We start from the raw sequence: 23,920 nt of genomic DNA on the forward strand, positions 1-23,920 counted from the left end.
TAGCTTCAACTCAAGACGCTCACCCATATGTTCCTGTTTAATGCCTATAAATTTTCTGAAGCCCCCAGGAGAGGAAAGGGTTCCATACATCATAATTAACTCCATGCAAGTAAGCTCTCTCAGAAACCTGTGATCCTGCCCATCTTCAATGAGGTTTAATTTGTTCCTACCGCGGCTTTTGATATCTGAGGTCAGAGGTCAGAAGTCAGCTCAGCTCGTGGCCCCAGCTTACCAGCTCACACTCACAGCTCTTACTCGGCCAGGCACCACTCAAAGGGCCTCCTATTGGTATTAACACACAACCTTCACCGCATTCCTGTGAGGGACATACTATTATTATCACCTCATTTTACAGATGAGGAAACTGAGGCACAGAGATTAAGTAACACGCCGCATGTCACACTTGTACTAGTAAGCTAGTAAGCGGCAGAGCCAAGATTAGAATTCAGCTCCAGAACTGATCAACCCTTCCAACTGACTACTTCTCTTCTTAGCTATGTGGGACTGTTCCAGGGGTTGCCTAGGGGGTGAGGGGAGGAAGTAGAGCAAATGGGGCCTCTGTGGAAATTTAGGCGGGTTAGAAGCAACACTCCTCTATTTTATACCCAAGTTTGGAACCAACTGAGGTATGGAAACAGGTTTCAGACAGAGGTAATAACAATGTCTCCTTTCCTACCAGTAAAGCTGTTTGAGAACGGTGGCTCCGCCATCCAGTCCCCGAATGGGAAGGTTGCAGCTTCCCCGCAGGAAGGCGGCCCAGAGCACACAACCGATCAGGGAGGGAGTCCTGCTTCGCTTTAGCCTCCTTACATATTGAGGTTTCAAGGGAGAATTTATTTGAAGGAAGGGCCTGCTTCTTGAAAAAATTATAAGCACTGGACAAGTTCAAGGGAGGACACCTTTATGACATTAGTCACTAAAATGTTGAGTTAACCACAAGACGGGGAGTGACATCCGCTGGAAATGGTGCACCTGATTTCTTTACTCATGGGTCAGCAACAGCGTGACAGCACTATAGATGCAGTGAGCATCTCATCTGTTAAAAATACACTGATGAAGTGTATCTGATTGGGGAAAAAACAGTAAGAAGGGAAAAGAGTTTTCTTGTCAATCTTGAGCTATGTTTCCTTGGGCGGGAAAACCCTTATCAGGGTCTAGATTTCTCTAGCACCTTACAGGGTATATTCCAGAAACTGATACAATGTCGTTTCCCAAACAAATATAGTGCTTTGGGGATCCGAAGCATTTCCTTTGTCTGGTTCAGAAATCGAAATCTTAGTGTCTGAATTAGTTGTGGAAAATAGAGTTCCTCACAGTGGTTCACAGCACTAGGGTAAGGGGTTGTCATAAATGAAAGAGAGGGAGGAGGAATGTCATAGACAGATCCCCTGGGTTTTGCTTCAGTTCTAGACCATTGTTTAATACACACCCCCAGTGAACTTAAAGCTCCACAGAAAATCATCTTCCTACTAAATACAGTTCAGTTTACTTTCTTGGGTTTCCATTTGAAAGGATGCCATTCCAGGGGTGGGGGATTCCTCTTCCTCCCCCTCTCTGGAGAGGTTAGACCTGGTGAGTTTAAGGTTCCTGGGAAACATAAGCAGATGCATCAGGGAGATGTTGGCTGCAGATCTGGAGCTCAGGAGATAAGGGTAGGAAAGACTGCCATCAGAAACACAGACATGGGTGAGGTTACCTGTAGCACAAGAAGAGAAAAGGGGGCTGCGGGGAGCCCATTGAAGTGAGGGGCAGAGCAGAAACCTACAAAGAAGACTCAGGAAGAGCAGCTGAAATAGAATTCCAGGAGAACGGGGAGGGGAGTATTACAGGGAGGAAAGGTGTTAAATGCTGCTTAAATAAAGGAAACATGAGGACTGAAAAGGACGTGACAAGGATAATATTTTTCCAACGTTAAACCAATGTAAGTGTTTCATGCTCCATAAATCGTGTCCCCTGTGATTTTCTCTCTCCACCAAATCAGTGGCTCTCATTGCTTCAGAAGGAGACAGTGGGTGCCGTCCAGAGCCAGGAAGTTGTTGCTCAGTTTGGAACTGCACACTAGGCTTACTTGATCCATACAGAGACAATGGTCTTGGAAGCCAAGATTTGTTAGAAGGATAGAGTTTTCCTAAACCCCAAAGCAACTTCCCTTTGATTATGAAGAACAAGCAAGGTTTGGGGCTCTGAGCATGGACTCTCTGACAAGATGAAGGCAGGATGGAGGATATGAGAAGAGGCTGGTTTCTATTCTATGGAAGATGGAGGGAGGGAAGGAAGAGGAAGAGTAGGCTACCAGACAGTAGTGTCCTTGACTGCCTCCTTCCCCAGCATATGTAACCCGCCCACACCTCTGGTTTCTGGATGGTTCCTTGGACTTAAGCCTCCCATTGGCCTCTGGTCTCTAGATCACTGGTTCTCAAACCAAGGGCTTGTGACCAACAGCTGCACCAGAATCACCTAAAACCCTTGTTAAAAAATACATAATTCTAGCCACCCTAGGACCTGCAGAATGAGTACTTCTAAGCATGTCTGGGAATCTATACTTGTCAAGTACCCTGGCATAGTTATGATAAGAGCTAGAGTGGAAAGCACTGGTGACCTGTCTTGCTCTTGGTTCCTTGTCCAACCATCTGACCTGTGGCTTACCCACATTCTCAGAATCTGGGCCCCAGGACCCCAAACCCCTTCCCTGCTTTATTCTTCTCTGTAGCTCTATCACCAGTTAACGTTCCATTTACTTGACTTCATTTTTCTTTATTGTTAACTGCACGGCACTAGGCACATAATGGGCTCTAAGTAATGATTTGCGGAATGAATGGATGAATGAAGAATCAAAGAACCAGGAAGCTTTCTATGGAAGGATATATATTAAAACTGAGATAAAAGGAAAATGATCTTATCAAGGAAACATTAAATATAAGAATGCAACCAATTGTTGGCTTCCTCTTTAGAGAGTCACCAATATAGATATATATGGAAGTAGAAAAAGTATGCCATGCCCAGCCATCATGGCTCAGTGGTTGAGTGTCAATCTACTAGTATGAACCAGAAGGACATGGTTCAATTCCCAGTCAGGGCACATGCCCGGGTGGTAGGCTCCATTCCCAGTGTGGGGCGTGCAGGAGGCAGCGGATCAATGATTCTCTCTCATAATTGATGTTTCTATCTCTCTTTTCCTCTCTGAAATCAATAAAAATATATATTTTAAAAAAAGAAAGAAAGAAAAAGCAGGTCACAAGGACACAAAGAGGAGAATGAGGTGTACAGGGTCTGGGTGGAGGAGGCAGAGCTGGGAGAAGCTCAGAGAACCAGCAGGAGCCTGAACTTCACTTGGTTGCTGGTTCCTAAGTTAGTTTTTCCAGAAATAACTTTGAAATATCAATTATCTCCAGTCCTTTCTGAATTTGTAACTAGCTTTTTGGGCTTTATTTTCAAACTTCAGAGTTCATTCTTGAAATCAAGGTTTGTTTTCCCTTGGAAGTCTCAGGCTTTTTGCCATGGCACCTTGGCAGCCTAAGTCCTTTACTGTATCTGTGTCATTAATATTCAAATGGCACTGGCTTTATTTATGTGGATATTAGGCTGCCTCAGTCAACAATGCTTGAAAGTTACTTTCAAATCAGCATTATATCACAAATCCATATTTTTTATTTAAAATAAAATTGGTTTCCAGCTTAAGTTATACCAGGGATAATATAGAGAGATAGAGAAACAGTGAAAATCGATTGATTCATGACTGACTCCAGAAGAAGAGACCATCAAGTCACAGCCCAGTGACAGACGAGTTATTGAGATTTATATTAAAGGATGGCTAGGTAGTGCTGGGGAAACAACTGATTACTTTATTGGGGGGAAATTTTGCAGATTAACCTGTCAGAGTTTTCACCCTGTCCCCTAAAGGATTAATTTTTTTTAAGGGGCAACTGGTAGATTTACTTAGATTTTTAGAGCCTTTTTCTAGATTCTTTACCAAAGACTATTAATGAGTAACCCTGGGATTGTGTAAGACTTTATTATGGGTCAGGAAGTAAGTAGATTTATCTTCAGGAAACAAAACTGGGGGCTAATTTAATTCTTCTCTGAGGGAAATATATAAGTAAGGGGATTCCCTGGAGACCCAGGTTAGCACTAATTTTATTTCTAAATTTTATAACTCATCTGAAAGAGGGAGAACACTGGGAAATCTATACATTTGTATATTCCTCTAAGCTCTCTGAGTTGAAAAGTATTAAATCAATTGGAATAAGTTGCTAAGACTGTTCTAAGGTTGTGTGTATGTCAGCACAAAAGTGGCAGCTAAACCTTCAGTGTAAGCAAGAATAAAATAATACATCGAGGAGAAAAGCATTTCGACTATACTTATGTGACGATGAACTTCAAACTAGGAATTACTACCAAGAAAAAGAATTTGAAATCACCGAGGGCCAAAAAGGCCTTATGGTCATACAGTTCAGTAAAATATTGCATCTCTTCTTAGAGATTCATTAAGTACCTTAGCATATTAAAGGCTTGAGAGAAACCTGCAGTAGGGAGATCTTTGTACCTTTGTTTATTCTGAGTGCAAATAAGTTTGCAGTGGGTAAAAGCATGGGTAGTTAATGCCATAGTTGGCTATTGAGAGAAATGAGGCAATTGGGCACTATGTCTTTGGAGGTAGAGTTCATGGGCAACTCCATTGTCAAGTGACTCTTGAGCAGAGACCAAGCTCCAAATTGGATGGACCATGGACCATGGACCCAATCCAGTATGGTGGCTAGTATATTCTCAGTCCTCAAAGCTGGACAGAAGTGATGGACATTCTCTCATTCACCCAGATAATTAAGCTGGTGGTGGCCCACTGCGCAGATATAAGAGAACTGGCAACTTCATACATGATTTCCTAAGGCTAAGTGTGTGTCACTCAAGAGGAAATGAGCCAATTGTATACCTGTGCATGGGGACTCTGTTAAAGAAAAGCCCGACCAACTGGGAAGGTTGGTATCTCTTCCAGTCATCCAGCTTGATGCCTAATTTTTCACTCTCATCCAGATGTTTCCTTTCAGGAAGGCACAGGCAGATGAATCTTAAAGGCAGAGGCAGATGTGGTTATTATTCCCTCTAGGCCTTTCTTGCCTTGGAGAAGACATATTACTCCAGGATGACTACAATTTTTAAAAATTTAAGTTGATAAAGCCAGCTTATGAGTAAATGCATAGTTACAACCATCTCAGTGCAAAAGTCTTTGCAGAATTACAGTCATCATCACAGTTTAGTGTGGCCTTTAAATTTTCACTGTAAACTCTCAGACAGTCACGCACAAGGGCTTCTAAAACAGAACCTTGTCTTCCAATGATGTTAGAACAAGCAGCGTCCTCTTGGCTGTATCAGCCTCCAGCTGTCTATTTTTAATATTTGCTTTTATTTCTTAATCTTTCCAAACAATAAAAATGAGAGTCATTATTACCAAGTGTGGCTGTGGTGATAAATACTCCGGAATCCAAAAATACATTGTCACTGCCTGACCAGTTGCCCATTTCCCAGAATATCTGGGTATTTATCTAGCAGCAAGAGGCCCTTACCCTGCACACAGTTGTATTCCACTGACACTTAACCTCCCAGTTAAAATCGATATAATTATGAACTGTTTAAATTCTGGTTAAAATGGTCCTTTTCCATCTGCATTCAAAAGAAAACACACTCCTCATCATGGGTACCCCATCCTGGGTTATAATTTGGCTCTCCTTTGCCAGAATTATAATGTCACTTCGATTTGCCGCTGGTTAAATCTAAGAGCATCTCAATGTGCCTCCTAGCTTGTCTGTTGCCTGGCAACACCAGCAGCCACCTCCTCATCGGGGTGAGTTCTAATTGGTCAAACTCTTGACAGGAGCCAAGAGTGATTAGAAATGACACTTTATTATTCACCTAGATGGCTAGAACTGATATATATCAGCAGGAAATTTTGCATAAAAATAAGTCATGGATGTTTTCAATATCTGGGTGGCAGAGGGAGGTTGTAAGTTTTGCTAACTAGTATGAATTTTACATTTATTAGTCACCTGTTTAGAGGTGACTAATACTTTCGGTATTAATTTTTCTATTTTTTAAATCAACAATATAGTTCAATACCATTTCCCATCTGTATTGGCTGACCTTTATTTATTCAGAAAATCACCCTCTAACGTCCATTCCAGAACAGCATCAATGCCCACGGGTCTAAGAGTGCCAAATAGAATGAAACATTAAATTCATATATTCAACCAATATTTATTAGTTCCTGTCTTTAAGGGGTTTATCATGTAGAAGGGCAACAAGGTGGATGTATTCCTATGTCATTTCCAACTAGTGGGAGACGGTGGCACTTTGGGGACTGGGGGGTAGGTAGCATTGGAACTGAACCCTGGAGGTTTTGCTGAGTTTTTGACAGAGGGAAAGGTGCTTTGCAGGTGGAATGAGCTGCAGGAACAAAGTCATCTGGACGAAAAAGTACAGGGTGTGTTTGGAGAATAGGGAGTGTAAACTGGCTGGAACACAGAGTACATGCAAGCGCTTCGTGAGAGCAAATGGGAAAAGTAGGTTGAGGCACATAGAGTTCCCAGTTCTCTGCCGGGGGTGGGGGGAGTGCTTGGTGCATACTTCACTGAATAGTGAGGAGCTATTAAATACCTGAAAGCGGCGGATTGAGGAGAAAAGGGTTCCAATTCAGCCATTTAGCTTCCAAGATCACACGCACACACACACACACACACACACACACACACACACACACACACACCGACTCGTGGGCAAACACTTCTGGAGCAGATGAGGACAGGTCTCCACTTTGATGTCTCCACTTTGTGTGGCCCCAAAGGGGTGGCTCCTGGGGGCCAAGTATTAATCTCAGGGCGGTGGCCTGCACTTGGCCTCTTTTCTGAATCTTTCTTCATAGATGACAAGTGAGTCAGCCAGCCTCCACACCACCAGTGTGTGGGGCCATTTCAGTTTAGAGAGACCCTCTCCTCCAGCCCCCTCAGGAAATGTGTCTCTCCTAGCACTCAGCCTGTCTCCATTCTCCAACCATCCTGGGGCTTCAAAGACTTAATGGTGTTTGTTTTTCAAGTTCATGGCATCAGAACTGGATTGAGTGAGATTATAACCTAGATGTTAATTAACTGAGGAGCAAAGGGATTATGATCCTGATTTTGGAGAAAAAGGCAGTGTCAGAAGTCAAAGGATCTGGTGTCCTAATTCTCACTTTTACTAAATTATTTGAGCATAAAAATCACTAGAATGCCTTTGAGATCTTTATGTAATTCTGAAATAAAACAGATACAGAAAGGCTTTTTTAGGGATGTCATGTGGTGGAGCAAGTAGACAGGCCTCCTGAGCTGGCTGTTTACTGCCCTGAACTAGGAAGTTGCCTGCCCTTTCCATGGCCCCCAAGCAATGGTCTCAACCTGGTGTCCACTGACCTCCTTGGAATCCCAGAATGCCCATGGAAAGGGACATTATAGCTCATTGCAATTAGCCCCACATCTGGGGGTGAGGACCCAAATTCAGAGAGATTCCAATGACTTGCCCAGAGTAAGAGGTAGAACCACCATGGGCCTCAGGTCTTCACTCAGGGCCAGTTCCCAGGAAACTGCACTGTATTCATGCTAAGAGCACCTCAATGTGTTAATGTTTCTTGGATACGTTCTATGTTAAGGCCCTTAGGGAACATTCAGCCAATCAGTCATCACATAGCTATTTGTAGAAAATCAACTGGATGTGTTGCACTGTGCTCATTCCTGATAGACCAAATGCCAAGAACCTCAATAATACATGACAACATATAAGAGTTGCCACAAGATAGTAACATTGAGAGTGGATTAGTTATCTATTGCTGTGTAATAAATTACCCCTAAATTTAGCATTTTAAAACAACAAATCTTTATTAGCTCATAATTTCTGAGGCTCAGGAATCTTGGCATGACTTAGAGGGGTGCCTCTGTCTCAGGGTCTCTGTAGTCAAGCTGCCAGCTGGGCTGTGGTCTCACAGGAAGGTTTGACTGGGGGAAGGTGGGCCTCGAAGTTTACCCACATGGTTATTGGCAGGATTCAGTTCTTAATGGGTTTTAGAAAACAGGGTCAGAAGCTTGTTCTACATCCTTCAGTCAATGAGGATCGCCAAAGGACTTCAGCAAAACATTGCTCAGGTAACAAATATTTTTGGAAGGCCAATCTGGTGACTGCAGACAAGATAGATTAGAAAGTGAAAAGACAGGAGGCAAGGAGGTCAGAAGGTTCTTTTGAAAAAAACTTTTAATACACCAATGTGCTAGACACTGTACTAGGTACTAAGACTACAAATAGCTCAAGATACAGTCATTATTCTCAAGAAGCAAGATAACAACCATATTCTAGCCAACCCGTGGCAAAGCCTGAAGTAGAGTGGTCACTGGGGAAATAAAGATGGAGAGACAAATTTGAGAAAGGATTGATAACTTGGTGAGGCAAGAACACGTGGACCCAATGGGTGTTGTCTGTGAGGAATAAGAGAAGAGAGACTGATGCTGGCATTCAAACCAGTCTTGGATCATGGGTGTCCCAGTGCTTGCAACTCTCACTGCCTTCTAGCGCTAAGTCTTTTACCTATTTTGTTTCTAATCTTTGTCATGACTCTTCAAGGGAGCGATTATAATTCCCATTTTGCAGATGAAGAAATTGATTCAGTGAGGTTAGGTCAAACACAACTAAGAAGTGCCAAGGAGAGGAAACCTAACAATTGGCACTGGCTTTGAATGTTTTCTCTCCCTGGGGACAAGTGTATTTAACAAGGTCAAAGGCTTAGCCTCGAGGAAGAAACTCCAATTATGAAATTGTAGGGATTGCCCAAAAGGAGAGAAGAAAGCTTTTGAGCAGGAGAACGTCTGAGCCTTCTGGGTCTTTAGCCCATACGCTGTCTCTTTTGCCCACTCATAGAGCCCTCTCCAGCTTCTTGAATGAGCTCTCTGGCCCTCGGCCTGTGCCTTGAAGCAGAATTCCTCAGTCAGTAAAGATTCCATCCGCTTTGTTTTTAACTGGGCCACTTTGATTATATGGTAAACTGCAGGTTACCAAGGGCTTCCTTTCTTAGGGAATTTCCTTCCCAGGCTGAGAATGGTACATTACCCTGGATGGTTACTGCCAGTTACCAATAGCTGACCAGCTGTACACTCAGGGGCATCTATAATGAAGATAACCAATGTGAGAGCTGACAGAAGCAAAATGGGAAACTTCCTCCCCAGGCTTGGCTGCTGGACTGATCCCCCCCAAGAAGAAATCGTTCTTTAAAGGCCTAATAGCAATAATATTTTATCTGACTGTAAGTGTAACATATGTGCATTATGAAAAATCTGGGGGGAAAAAACACAAAAAATAGAAATCACTCATTATGCTACGAAGATGAAAAGTAACAGCCAAATGAGAGTCTTCTATTAAGATGTGTATGATGATAATATTGTGTGTTCATCTGTGCGTGTGTTTGCACAAGCCACCTCTACCTGCTTGTCTGAAAATCTAGGGGAATAACTGAGGGGTTTGTGGATTGTATAAAGATTATCGCAAACCCATCAAAGAGCGTTTCTGTTTGTATGCGACTCGTGTAAGAGTAAATATTCCATGACTGCTTGTGTAGGATGCAAGGAAGAAAACCTGAGATGATGGCTACTGGCCAGCACGCAGATCCTGCTCTCCTGTCTGATAACATTTTCCCTGCATTGCTTTTAAAAACATTTTTCATAATTCATGCCCCATCTCATATCACATTAACCCAACTAAAAATGTCATTATCCATTCAGTTCGACAGACAGCAGGCAGAGTGTGGTAGAAAATTACAATCACCGCCAGCCAGCAACAAAGAATTCCAGTCACAAGCACATGGAGGGACCGCTGGTGGGCATCTGGCCCACCCCCTCTGCACTGTCCAGGCATATGATTAGGTTCCATGTGGGCAGAGCTCTCTTTGTACACACTGCATGCTTCTGAAGAGTTGTATGTAAATCAATTTTATATTGCATCCCATTTTGGTACATTAAGAAGGCTTTAAGCTTGACATCTAAAGAGACTTCTTTTTTTTCATTATTATTATTATTATTATTATTATTATTAGAGATAGAGGAAGGGCTAAGGAGAGAGAGAGAGACATCAATCGGCTGCCTCCTGCACACAACCCAACGGGAGATTGAACCTGCAACCCAGGCATATGCCCTGACCAGGGATTGAACTGGCGATCTCTCAGTGCATGGGATAATGCCCAACCAATGGAGCCACACTGGCCAGGGCCTAAAGAGACTTCCTTTTAAACAGTACTTTTCTTTTTGCCATGTTACTATTCTTCTAAACTACATCTAAAAGATATTTCTGCACATGTGATTTGACTGAAGCAGAGTTCAATTGTACCACTAAGCTTATTAAAATAATGGAAGGACCATAGCTGGTGAAGCCAGTCATAGAAATGCAGCTTAAATAGTACTGAGTCCTCCAAATACTAAGGTGACCTGAGATTTCTTGACAGTAACGAGCCTCACACACACTTCCACGCTGACGGATTATTACACTGATGGTTTGTGAGTATTTAGGAAATAATTCAGTGGTCATGAAGAGTCCATCCAGAATGATCAAGAGTAAACCACGATAGTCATTCTCATTTCTTTTTTTAGTGGGCTTCAGGATATGGAGATACGATATAGTACATTTCTGCTTCAGCAAATCATTTGACAAAGCCTCCTCCCTCCCCCTCCCACTCTCTTACTGATAAGATGCTGCCTGACTGAAAATTTACTTAGGCTCCTGCACAGCTGGCCAGAAACAGTGATAATGACCATTTCTGTGGCTACCTAGAGTAGCCGTCTAGTGGAGGGCCTCGGGCTCTGTGTTTGATCCTGTATACATGTCAATAAACTGAATGAAGGCTTGGAAGACACATTTACCAAATTTCAGTTGGAACAAAGGAGTAGCCACGTTGCAGGAGATTAGATTTGAATGAGTGAGTACACACCTCAGCCCACCCACACCGAGTACAGACACCCAGTGCTCTGAGCTCTTAAGGCTTCATGAGCAGAAAACCCTCTTTTCCAGGATCTCCCTATCCAGATACTCCCTCCAAGTCTTGGCAACAGGGAAGGGCCTCAGATGCTCTGCCATCTCTCTACTGGGTGTGTGTGGGAGGGGGGAAGGCAGGGGAGGTGTCTGCTCAGCTGCCCACAGGTGCTGCCCCTGCCACTGTCCCAGCCCTGGGAACCCACGCAGCCCTGAGCTCAGACCATAGCTCACTCACTTTCACACAAAGGAATGCCCTCTCTGCCTCTTACACAGCGAGGCGCTGGGCCCTGGTGACACAGTTCTTTCCTTACACCCCAAAGCACACAGGGCTGGCTTGGAGGGAGCGGTGGGAGGGAAGGGTCCAACAAAGCCATGTGTTCCTCCAACCTCAGCCAACAGCCACCCAGTCTGTCCCGCTCTGCCAGACTTCTCCAATCACCTCAATGTTTTTTGGAAAGTTAAGAGATTGTTCCACTCAGAACACATGGTAGGACTTTTTATAACAATAGAGGCAATGTAAAAGTAAAGCCTTTCGAATCAATGGACCCTAAAGGGTCAAAAAATCAATTGTACATGGTGATGATTCATGGAGAAAGATCTTGTGGTTTTCATTGACCTGAACCTCAATATTTGCCTGTTATATGTCTCCTAAAAAAGTCAACATAACCTGGCTTTGTGCTTGATATGCAAGGAAATGGTCTATTTATAATTTACGGGATTGCTGTGTTCCATTCATGGAGCTGCCTTTCAGGTGTGATGCAGGGAGAGAGAAGAGGGGAGGAGAGAAGGGGAGGGGAGTGGAGGGGAAGAGAGGGGAGAGGAGAGGAGGAGAGGGGAGGGAAAAGTCAAATTTTGCCTCAATACAACATACCTCCTAACATTTTAGGACTTTTTTCAAATGTCTCAAAACTTTATCAGCAAAGAGTGGATCTTATGTAATCGTTAATATCCATTTATTCATTCGTCACTCATGCATTCAACAAATAATTACTATGTGCCAGGCACTGTTCTGGGTACCAAAGACACAAAAAAATGGACAAAAATCTCCTGTACCCAGAGGAATTTATATTCTTGTGTCCAAAAGGTAAAATTGAAACATAGATAACATTTCAAAATACGTTTTCCAAAGAAATGCTCAGAACAATGTAGTACAGCATGTCACTTTCCCTGTGATGTTGCTCTAGAACGCACTCTGGATAAAATGTCCCCCCCCCCCCAATGCTTCCAACTTGGCTTTCAAACACCCAGGAGAGAATGAACGGTCACGTGGGTGCCCATCAGATTCCAATAAGAATCCCACCCACTCAAGCCAGCCTGTTGTGGGGTCAAAGTGGTGGGCAGCCAAAGTGAGATCTAAATTTGTAGAAGCTGAATAATTAGTTACATAAATGTTCGTACGTTCATGACGCCATTCTCTCTCTCAGAAAATTTCCATAATAAAAATATTTTACTATTAAAAAAGAAATTCAGCAACCATCCTGTGTGGGCATAGAAGGCCTCTTGAAGTCACGGGTTCCCCTGATTTGAAGGTTATGAGCAATTTAAGCAGAAATGAACAACCATCCTTCAGAAATGCTCTAAGAATGACTTTTGTATTGAATGAGGAGTATGAAAAGGGGCAACCTTAGTTCCTTGGGCTACTCAAATTTTATATGTTAGTGGAAGATCTAAAGTATAATTGAAACCAAGTTAACATAGATTTGGGCTAATTCCAGAGATAGTACATATGGATTGCGGTCTATTTACTCTCTAATGCTAACCAAATGTCATGAAACCAAATACAGATTGTCATTTCCATCTCAGCACTTAACGATCATTTTCATAATTATTTCACAGTATTTACTCTACATCCCTTCTTCTTTTTGCTTCCAAAACACAGATTGCTTAAGCTAAAATAGAAATTTTACAGCTATTGTATGTCATGATTTCTGTGAATTTTAGCCCTTCCTCTTGAATCTTGGCTGCATGAAAATTATTTTCAAAACAATGTCCATTTTCCAGGAAGCACCACACATAGCCTCTTTATCGGCAGCTAATGTAGGCATGCTCCCCGCATGGTGTCCTAATTACACCTTTGTTATCTGCTATCAGGTGACGCCCCTAATCAGCCAAGCCTGCGACCTGCTCCTGGCTCATATAAAACGCTATGCGGAATCTGGGGACGCTTTTGACATCCAGAGGTAAGGGCTACCATACAGATGAGACATCGCATTTCCTAATCACTGCTTCTAATTGTAACTGGACATAATTACTGGACAATGACCTCGGGACCGGCAAACTATGGAAATGCTAGAAGCTCATAAAAGCACGGGTGGACTGACTAATAAGCAGACATGGAACCCGTATAAAATGTGACACAGCTGTGAACACAGCCAGGGGAGGTGTGGCATGTTGAGGGAAGCCTCAAGTGGACAGTGGCTTGTGAGTGGACTTGTCCGCTAACCTCTGCAAACCTAGGAGTGGGCAGGATACACCCGGGCAGAAAGGACAGGGTCCTGGGGAAAGTCCCTGCATTTCTACTTCTGGAGAAATTGGGGTGCACCTCGGCCTCGAAGCCATGACTTAGCGGTGGACACCAAATCTAAGTGACTGATGGTCTGACTCTTCTCCTAGTTGTCCTATGCTCACTTATGGTAGATTAGGGGTAAGGTGGGGGTGGCAGATAAGCCAGAAGCTGACTCATTTTTATTATCATTGCTAATAAAATGATAACATAATCATCACTGGCATTTAAATCGTACCGTGTTGTTTACACAGTTCTCTTGTACACATTCTCTCTGGTCATGAGATGCATGAGTTGGCCAAAGATAAGGTGGGCACAGCAGCTATAAAAGCAGAGCAAACAACTCTTAAAACCCTTAAATCTTCCATCATTGGGATCAGAAGAAACCACATTCAGTTGTCAAATTGTTTCTGCAACAGGAGCAGGGAGATGTGTAATCAACTGTAGGGACATTTTCAATAACAGCAGCCAAAATAAAAGAAGTCATCTGGAGACGTCATTTACTCCTCATGGCTGGTTATAGAATTTATGAGGAAGAGGAACTAAGTATGTGCCTACATCAAACCCTGAAAATAGTCCTTTTTAATTACAAAGGGATATGAATACCCAGTTGTTGGCCCTTTATAGAACAACAGAAAAAAAGGTCACTCTAGTTTAAAATGGCCATTTGGGGGGCAGGTATCCCAGAGCCCGAGAAGTTCATTTTTCTGGAGCTACTGCCAGACACTTTTCCATCTGTTTGTTTCTAAAATACAACGTGTGTTTTCTGTAATAATATAATATGTTCATGAAGCTGGTTCCAAAGTTTGTCTTGAATTTCTTTGAGAGTGACTGACAGGCCTCAGTTTTTTTGTTTGTTGCCCTTATGAAAACTGTAAACCCATGAGGAGGAAGAGGGGGATAAAGCTAATACAACTAGACAAGCAGGTTGTTAATTCATTCATCACAATTTGCTCTGTCTCAATTGATCATTAGATGCTGGCTCTGAGCAGCTTTGGGGTGACATGCATAGGCTTTGGGCCCCCTGTTTTCCCTCCGTCGCGGGGAGTAAATTTACTGCACAGTTTGGTGTTGGGCTGTGTCTGGCTGATACAGCTGCCACGGCCTGGAAGTTGTGTGCCGCTGTCCCCGCTTCCCATCTGTGTTCAGATCAGCTCCTGGTTGTGTCTTATGTCTCCTGATATTCCGCTGTCCCTGCTCAGAGGGTCTAAGCATAGCCACTTTTCTCCCACCCCCTCCCTCAGCCTGCAGGGAGCTCCTCTTTTGAGTAAGTGGATGATGGAGTTTGATGGGTGGGCCGACGGCAGAGTCCTCTTGAAATTCAAATGGTTCCCTCTCCCGTAGGTGCTACAACTGTTACAGCACAGATGTGGTGGCCAGTGTCGCCTTCGGCACCCAGGTGGACTCCCAAAAGGCTCCCGAGGACCCCTTTGTGAAGCACTGCCAGCGTTTCTTTGCCTCCTCCATCCCCAAACCTCTCCTGGTTTTAATCTGTACGTACAGCTTCTGCCGCGGGCGGGGACACGGGGCTACAGGTGGGCAGAGCCTGGGGAACGTGGGTAGTGCTGGGCAGCTCTCAGGACCCAGACTCTGCCACTAGGGAAGGGTCTGCCATGCAGAGGCCTTGTCTCCCCAGAGCAGCTTCTTACCCACGCAGGTGGCCTCTCACCACCGCCCCGGGGAGAACAGCAGCCGAGCCCTCTGCTGAGTGTTTGGCATGCATTGCCTCAGTAAGTGCTTGAATTCATCCTATAAGAAAGGTGTTCTCATCCCCATTTTATAGATGGGAAAACCAAGGCTTACTAGTAGAAAGGCAAAGCCGATGCTGGAACCCAAAGCCTTTCCCGGGCATATTTCTCCCCGCCAGCAAAATCCTCTGCAGAAGACTTCTCTGCCTGAGGCCCAACTCACGGCAAACTAGATCCTATGTGAAGGCGACTTGTGGGTTGCCGTCAGTTACTTTACCGTGAGAAGTGAGTTTTTACCCTCTGGCCAATTCCAGTATCCTCTTGCTTTTACAAAAGTATCAAAGTGTTGATTTTATTGTTATTAATTATTGCCATAATTTTTAACCATTTGCAGGGCTGGTAAATTTTATTCATTCCTCGGTCAGTTTCATTTCCATTGCTCTGCACTGACATTGTAGGAGGCATTGCAAAGGGGGTCAAGCATCGTCCTCCTTTGCCCCTCACCCCTGCACGCCAGGGAGGTGGTTCCGTGGTCCCACGCCGCTGCCGCTCAGCTCTCTGCCACTCAGGGCCTGTCTCCCTGCCGTGTCTCTGGTTCAGGCTCTGGTTCTTGAAAATGGGCAGAATATTTGGAGAACTTGTGGGTCCAGAATGGCCTCCCCAGCCCGGCTTCCGCACTATACCTGTGCACAGTAGGCCCACCGTGAACGACGGGGGAGCTAAACCAAGCCGAGTTCTCTGTCACCCCCCAGGAGGTGATAAGCATCCCTGACCCAGGTAGCCCTGTCCCAAGGGCATGGCAGCAGTGGCCCAGGCTACACCTGACACAGCAGGGGAGGCGCCCACGGGGGGTGGGCCAGCATCCTTGCCAGCAGCTGTATTGGCAACACTTAGGGACGATGCAAGTGGTAGCTCTGGAGACAATTACCCAGTGGGGGTGGGGGATGCAAATGACCAGAAAGCTGAGAAAGTACATCAGCTTCTACCACTTGCTAAAACTTGAAACATGGCCTGCACTCTGTTCTTTCTTGATGAAATACAAAGAGCGAGGGCCCTCATATCTAGGGCCTGGAAAATTAATTTCGAGGCATGAGATTGACTTCTGGAGGGCCAGATGGAAGTGGGGATTCAGTCGTATGAGTGTTTATCAATGTGCAAGGAACGGCGAGGAGTCCAGGGGTGGAATGAGATGCGGCCCCTCCCGAGGAGCGAGGAGCAGCAGTTCAGAGGGGAAGACGGGCCTTCAAGCGACTCTAATTCAAGGCCAGGGCTTGCTTCCTGGCAACAGGCCTCTAACAGCCTTGGTTTATTATCGCCCCCCTTTTCAATGCCATTTTTGTTTTTCTCTTTTAAGTATCATTTCCATCCATAATGGTCCCACTGGCCCGGATTCTGCCCAATAAGAAGCGAGATGAACTGAACAGCTTTTTTAACAAACTCATTAGAAATGTGATTGCCTTGCGGGACCAGCAAGCAGCAGAAGAGGTAACGTGTTTTAATAGGACACAGCTTCGAAATGAGATGGAGCCTAATTTGGCATCGCTCGTGGTCTCTTTTTTCTCTCTTCCCTCCCTGCCCCACCCACCCACCGCACCCTGCTGTCCTGCATGGGTCTCCCACTCAGAGCTTCCCAGGGGCAATAGAAAGAAAGGAGAAAGGTCGAGGAGGAGCAAACCAGGAGAGAGTGAGGGCAGGCAGGAGGCACTGTGGGGAGAGCCCAGAGCAATCTGTCCACACTCCGAGGGCAGTAGAATTAAAGCTGCCCCCCAATCTTACCGCCAATTTCAAGTATCACCCCCAGCACAGGTTCTAGCTGCCCAAAAAGAATTCTGCAGATAAATGTGCCCACGTGTGCTTTTCATCAGCATATTCTTTACATTGAAAAATGGTGAGAATGAGGTTTTACAGCACGAACAGCGTCAATAACAGGCAGCCCTCACCAATCCCACACTCCCTTTCGGCTCTGAGAATGCTCCTGCATATCTTGTGGTTGGGGACCTTCTCCTGCTTCATCTGAGACCCAAGATTTCTTTCCTCCTTACAGACTTGCACCATGCTTGGCACAAAGTAGGAACTGAGTAAAATATTTGTTCAGTAAACTTGGCTGAGGATGGAAGTAGGAATTTTTAATGCTAGGGAAAATAATTTCAATGTTGGATATGCTGGTGGTGCATATGCAATGCTATGCTTTAAGGGACCTGCTACATTCAAGAAAGTTGCTTAAAAGGAAAAAAAAAACAAGGCAAAATGTCTTATACTGAATTGACTTGGGCACAGTGTCACTTTAAAGGGGTTTCCTCAAAGGCTGGGTGGCTCAGAGGGATTGACAAGGAAAGGGCATGAGGTCTCATTGTGGCAGCCTTGGCGGAGGGTGAAATCAGGGGTCAGGCTGGATGCGCGGAGCTGGCTCGGGGAGCAGCATCCTCGCCCTGCCCAGCTGTGTCCTCTGGAGACTGGGCAGCAAAGGTATCCAGGTCCAGAAGGTGGGGAAGGTGTCGACAAGCTCATGGCCCCTGGGCCCACACCACCATGAGCTCAACTTGATGCCCTGGCAGGTGTGGGGAGAATGATCTAACGGGCACCCCCGGCCAGGCTCTGCGGCTTAGAGACAGGACACGCATCCAGGTTCCTGTTTCTCGGGAGTGAGGGGGCTGGGACAGGAGAGGGAGGAAAGCCCGTTTTCAAACCTCAGTGCTGCTAGAAATGGCCTCCCTGTGAGCATTTGGTCACTCACACCCACACCCCCTGCCTCGACTCACCCTGAAACCCATTGGCTGTGGAGTCAGGCCGAAATTCTCCAACTGTCGCACCCCAGCGGCTGACGAAGAGGTGAGGGTTATTAAAGATCCAATTACTGGGATTGCCTCGAGCTTTTCCTTTTATAAACTCGAGTGCTATTTGTTTCAAACAATGAGTTGATCTGAGAAAAACCTCCCAACCACAAATCCAGGACTGCCCCTGTCAAGACAGAGCTATACGGTTACTAAGAAAACTCACTTTAAACCCATCTGAACTCTGTAGACATTCCATCAAGCAGATGTGTGTTTGCGCAGTGGAAAATGCAGCACAGATGTTAAAAGGTAAATATTTTTCTAAGCTCTAGCCGATGGGTGGATTAGACACCTACATCTATCAGGGTGCGTATTTTTCTTGGATAGAACCATAAACCAGCAGTGTTCGGGTCCTAAATGGGCAGTGTTCAAATAGCCTCGTGATGCAGTGCACATAAAAGAAAGCCATCTGCACTAATGCTCCTCTCCAGGCCCGGGCCCTCGAGAGCAGCCCTCTCTGGCCTCTGTAGCTGGAGGTTAAGACAGATTTGTAGAAGCTCGATGGCCCTCTAGCAGCCTGCTTCGGGCGGGAGGCGAGGAAAGGATGCCAGCTGCGTCTGCCCCTGGGAAACTCCAATAGTGTGCATGTGCTTGCGCACCCCCTCCTATCATTGCCCTCACCCCACTCCAGCAAAGCCACGAGCAAGCCTCAGGGGCCCCAACTGTATCACACGCTGAGGAGTTTCAGTTAACATCTTTCTGATCAGCCCAGAGAGGCAGATGGCCTCATCTTTTTGACTGCATCACAGTCTGCTCTTGACTGCACCAGTATGTGGACCAGTGCAGACTGGGGGGCATTCAGGGGGCTCTCGCCATCTCAGCTCATCCCCCAGCGAGAATCCTTGTTCTATCCTAAAGCTGCATGTCCACGTCCGGTTTTGTCCTCCCAGCTGAGAGGCCTGAGGATGTTTTGGGGTCCCAGGCCAGCATGCAGGAGCTGAGGTAACAGAGGGTATCACCTGCCATGCATGCCATTATGCCCTCACCTTTGCCCCACGGGACCAGAACTAGCAGGGGGGCCACCACAGCCATCCAGGTGTTGACCAAGCAGCAGGAAGGAAGCTGGGGTAAGCATCCCTTGAGGATGCCATTTGGAAAACAGAATGAGCAGGGCCAGAGTAGAAAGAGGCAGCTAACTGGGCTGGCCCTTTGCTATTCTCTCCACTGTTCCAACCCAAGCGGGCTGGCCAGACACTGAGGCCCTGCCTCTTTGGTCTCCAGGTTCTTGACCCCCAGCTTCGCTGTGAGCCCTGCTGGTATCTCAGCAGACGCCTTCCAAGGTCACAAACCTGGGAAGCAGAAGAGCTGCAAAGGTCTCATGATCCAAGGTGGCTGCTCCAAACAGCACGCAGTTGTCAGCAAATCCGGCACAGCCATCCTCAGAATGCATTCAACGCACTGCATTTTTATTTATGGAACTGTGTGTTGCATACCTAACATGCACTCGGCACAATACCAAAACTGAGGTGGGAGTGCAGGGTCCTGCCCTGGAGACACTTCTATTTTTATAGAAGGAAGAAAGCAACCACACGGGAAATAACAGCCATCCTAAAGGATGGAATTAAGTGCTCACGTGTGAGGCACGGATTATTCATGCAATAGAAACCCAGAAGCCAATACCGTAAACTGAGAAAATGCTGCAACAAGTAACGCACTTTAAAATTAGAATATGTTGTTGGCGATTCTGATACTCTCCTTTTGCTGTTTAATTCTATAAACATCTGAAAAGAGTAACCTATTGTTTGTCACTCACCACATTAAAGAGCTTTTCAGAGAAGGGATGTGCCACGGATATGCTCAGTCAAGGCTAAGGCGATATGTAAGTGCTTCTATGGCTACAATTAGTGATAGTAAAAATATAAAGAAGATAAGGGGAAATGGTAAGACAGCTCTAACTACTTAAATGGGCTAGTAATTACTGAGGAAAAAAGGGGCCCGAGATGAGGAGGCTAGGCTAGGAGATGCAGAACGCAGGCTGGAGACTTTGAAGACAAGCTTCACCAAAGCTAGTCTCCCACCCCCAGGTTATGTTAACTTCCTGTTGGTGAGAAAAACATGGTCATCATAGATGCCCTGAACTGGGCGTGAGTGAACAATGGAGCACATACTTTGACTTAAATCTACATGATGTTTTATTTGTTTTATTGTTAGAAAACCAACCGACCAATGAATAGCACAAACATGGGTAAAGTAAAAACTAAAAGCCCCCTGTTTTCCCATCTCCTCCAGCTCACTGGGAACTGTTGAGTATGGATGTTGCTAAAGATTTGCTCTGCAAGGGCAAATAGATGCAATTAGGTGCCTTGTACATTGACTATTTTTACATATCCTTCTGCAACTTGCTTTGTTCACTCACCAGAGTGGCTTAACATCTTTCTGATCAGCCCAGATAGGCAGACGGCCTCATCTTTTTGACTGCATCACAGTCTGCTCTTGACTGTGGACCAGTGCAGATGGAGGGACATTCAGGGGGCTCTCGCCATCTCAGCTCATCCCCCAGTGAGAATCCTTGTTCTATCCTAAAGCTTCATGTCCACGTCGGGTTTTGTGCTCCAAGAAACCCCACTTATGCGGCCCTGGGCCACAACGTGCATTTCCTCTTTTGTCCCTTAGAGGCGCAGAGACTTCCTCCAAATGGTCCTGGATGCCCGCCATTCTGCCACCTCCATGGGCGTGGAGAGCTTTGACATCGTCAGACAAGTCTTCTCCGGTGAATGCTCAGCGAATCCTTCCGAGAAACACCAGCCCAGACTCCCGTCCCAGCCTTTGACGGTGGATGAGGTCGTGGGCCAGGCCTTCCTCTTTCTCATCGCTGGCTACGAGATCGTCACCAACACTCTCTCCTTCGCCACCTACCTACTGGCCACCAACCCCGACTGCCAGGAGAAGCTTCTGAGAGAGGTGGACCATTTTACCGAGAAATATGTGAGTACAAGTTGGGTCCAGTGGCCCGTGTGAAATCCACACAATTGTGTGTTCGGAGGTAAAACTTATTTTTGTTAACTGCCTTGCTAAAACCACATTCTAAGTTTACAAGATGAAATAGGGCCATTGCCCACATTCTCCATCTCTCTGAGTTAGCAAGTAAGATGTAGTGTTCGGAACAACAGAAGAAAAAAACAACAAGAAAAAGAAAAATTGTGCACGTGCCTTCCCCATTTGGGGCCATCCATGAAACCAGGCCTGACTGCAAAGTCCTCAGTTGGTCAGGGTCAAAGGTCAGGGGTGGGGCAGAAGGTGTTGTTTCCCGGTGTTCTGGCTTTAGAGGTGCCATGCTCAGGGAGGCAGGTGTGAAGGAACGAGTGGGCATAACGCAGGCTGGGCGAACACAGAAGAGCAGGTCTACAAATGGAGTCAGGTGAAATGGGGCCCGGTAGTGCGGAGTCCAGATTCTGAATCTTCCTTCTAGAGGAGGCCCCTCCTTGCTGGACTTGAAGCCCACGTTCAAGGGCGCCAAGTCAGGCTACTTTATGACACCATTTTTTTTTTCTGGATGCTTATGTGTGTGTTGCTTTGACTTACGAGTTGTTAAAGAAAATCATTGTTAAAATCTGTGCTTTAAAAGGAAGACCAACATCATAGAAGCCTTTCTACTACATTCTGATATAATTACTGCATTCACAGTTTTGGGAGGTGGCCCATTCTGTTATTGGAACTATTAGAATTTTTTTTTTTTTCATATATTGAGCTGAAAACTGTTTCCCAGAAAATTCTACTTCTTTATCTCATTGGGGAACTAAATGCAAGGTTAGCCTTTCTTCTCCAATGCATTACCTGTGTTACTAATTGCTTCAAGTTTTGGCTCATCATGAGCTATGGTCAGCCTAAAGTTCCACCATGTTATGACAAATGCCAAGCTGAACTTTCCCAATCCACTGCTTGTATAATTGATTTTTTTAAAGCCTAGATGCAAGGGTTTATATTTATTCTTATTATTGCTCAAGTCAGTCAAAATAATTTTGAATCTTGATTCTGCCATCTGTCATATTAGCAATTCCTCCAGCTCTGTGTCATCTGAGACTTGCTAAGCATGTCTCCTATTTCATCCGAGTCATTGATTAAAATGTTGAACAGGACAGGGCTTCCCTCCAGGTTGACATTGATCCATTAATCAATATTCTTTGGGCATGGAGTCTCAACAAGTCATGAATCCAAATCACCCTGCTACCCACTCCCACCACCTCTCGGCTCCTACTTTATTGATAGTTGTGTGGCTTTTTTAATTGAGGAGGGGGAGGAGGAGGAACCAAAGATGACTGGGATACATATTGCAAGAGAAATAACAGACACTGGAGGGCACATCTATTGGGACGTATTTGCTGGCTGGTAACAAAACCCCAAACAAAACTGATTTAAAGTGGGGAGGGGCTTATTAGGACAGAAAATTGAGCAACTCAGGAATAGATGTGGCTTCGGCAATTCTTTATAAAGGCCTCAGTGACATGCTCAGGCCCCAGGTCTCCAGTTTTGGGTTGTGCTTCCATAGTACAGCCTCATTCTCAGTTGTGCTCCAAGCTCCAAGCAGCCTGCCAACAACATTTGGACTACTGGCTTCCTTGCTCATAATCAATGGAGCAAAGAGTGTATGTGGCCCCAGCTTTTCAGCAAGAGACATGAGGTTCACTCTGATGGGAATGTGTAGGTCACTGCCCATTCTTGAAGCAACTACTGTGGGGGAATGGGGTACAGATGGGCTTGAAGCAATTAATCACACCCCCAGAGTCAATCATACTCAAGTTCTATGACTGAGAACTTGGGAGAGCACCTCCCAGAGGAAGTTCTGGTTGTTATCCCAGGAAGGCAGTAAAGACTGGCCTTAAATAAACTAAAGGCAGGTCGAACTAAAGACGTTTAAGCATCTGGTGAGTGGCCAGCAGTTGGCAGATATGGCAGTGGGTTATACAAGTAGAAGTCATGCTCCTTACCTTCAGGGAATTTAATCACTAACTGAAAAATAAAAACAGAAACAACAAAAAATAGGAAAAAAAGAAAAATAAGATGTCTATTAAAATATCTCCCTTCCAAATAGAACCCTCCAGGGCAGTGGTCGGCAAACTGCGGCTCGCGAGCCACATGCAGCTCTTTGGCCCCTTGAGGGTGGCTCTTCCACAAAATACCATGGCCTGGGCGAGTCTATTTTGAAGAAGTGGCATTAGAAGAAGTTTAAGTTTAAAAAATTTGGCTCTCAAAAGAAATTTTAATTGTTGTACTGTTGATATTTGGCTCTGTTGACTAATGAGCTTGGCGACCACTGCTCCAGGGCAATCGAAGGCAGCAAATAATCAAGTCTAGACTGTGTGGTGTGATGCAGGGAGCATGAGCTCCAGGAGTCTGTCTCACCAGTGCCAACATAACCACATCTGGTTGTGTTCCTCTCCCAGGAGGCCACAGGGAGTGTTCCACAGGCTTCCAGTCCAAGGCCCTCACAAACACAACCCCCCGCCTCTGACATGGCCTTCACTGACCTTGACCTCAAGGAGGATGGCATTATCTTGTTAAATCCTGGCTCTTTCAAATCCCCCCAGCCTAGGATGGGGGCTTCTTTCCCCAGAGGGCCACCTCCCACCAGGCTGTGCAGAATGTTGCCAGGCACGGAGGGCCCATGGGCAAAGAAACATTTTAGTAGGTAAAGTTTTGAAACTTTAGCATCCATAAAACCATCTGGGAAGAGTGTTTGGAATGCAGGTTCCAGGCCCCCACCCTCAGGGATTCTGATTCCATGAAGTCTGGTCAATGCCTAGGAACCTGCATTTTAAAATGAACAGCCCAGGTGATTTTGATGTGGGTGGTTCCTAGCTACACCTTGTGTAGACAGCTTAAGCCTCTCAGGGTCCAAATCCCTATTCTAGGAAGAAACAGCGCCCAAAGCCCGA

General features: G+C 45.4%; 1 protein-coding gene across 1 annotated transcript in view; it reads left to right on the top strand.

Annotated features, from left to right (window-relative positions):
• TBXAS1 (thromboxane A synthase 1) overlaps positions 1-23,920 on the top strand; it is a 151,073-nt gene that overhangs the window by 87,017 nt on the left and 40,136 nt on the right. Inside the window, exons 6-9 of the mRNA XM_080665005.1 lie at positions 13,117-13,205; positions 14,873-15,021; positions 16,571-16,701; positions 20,661-20,972. Of these exons, the coding sequence (XP_080521131.1) occupies positions 13,117-13,205; positions 14,873-15,021; positions 16,571-16,701; positions 20,661-20,972 (681 nt within the window). The remainder of the gene's footprint in view (positions 1-13,116; positions 13,206-14,872; positions 15,022-16,570; positions 16,702-20,660; positions 20,973-23,920) is intronic.

The sequence above is a fragment of the Plecotus auritus genome (genome assembly GCF_963455305.1).
Source record: "Plecotus auritus genome assembly, chromosome: 4".
Classification (NCBI taxonomy): domain Eukaryota; kingdom Metazoa; phylum Chordata; class Mammalia; order Chiroptera; family Vespertilionidae; genus Plecotus; species Plecotus auritus.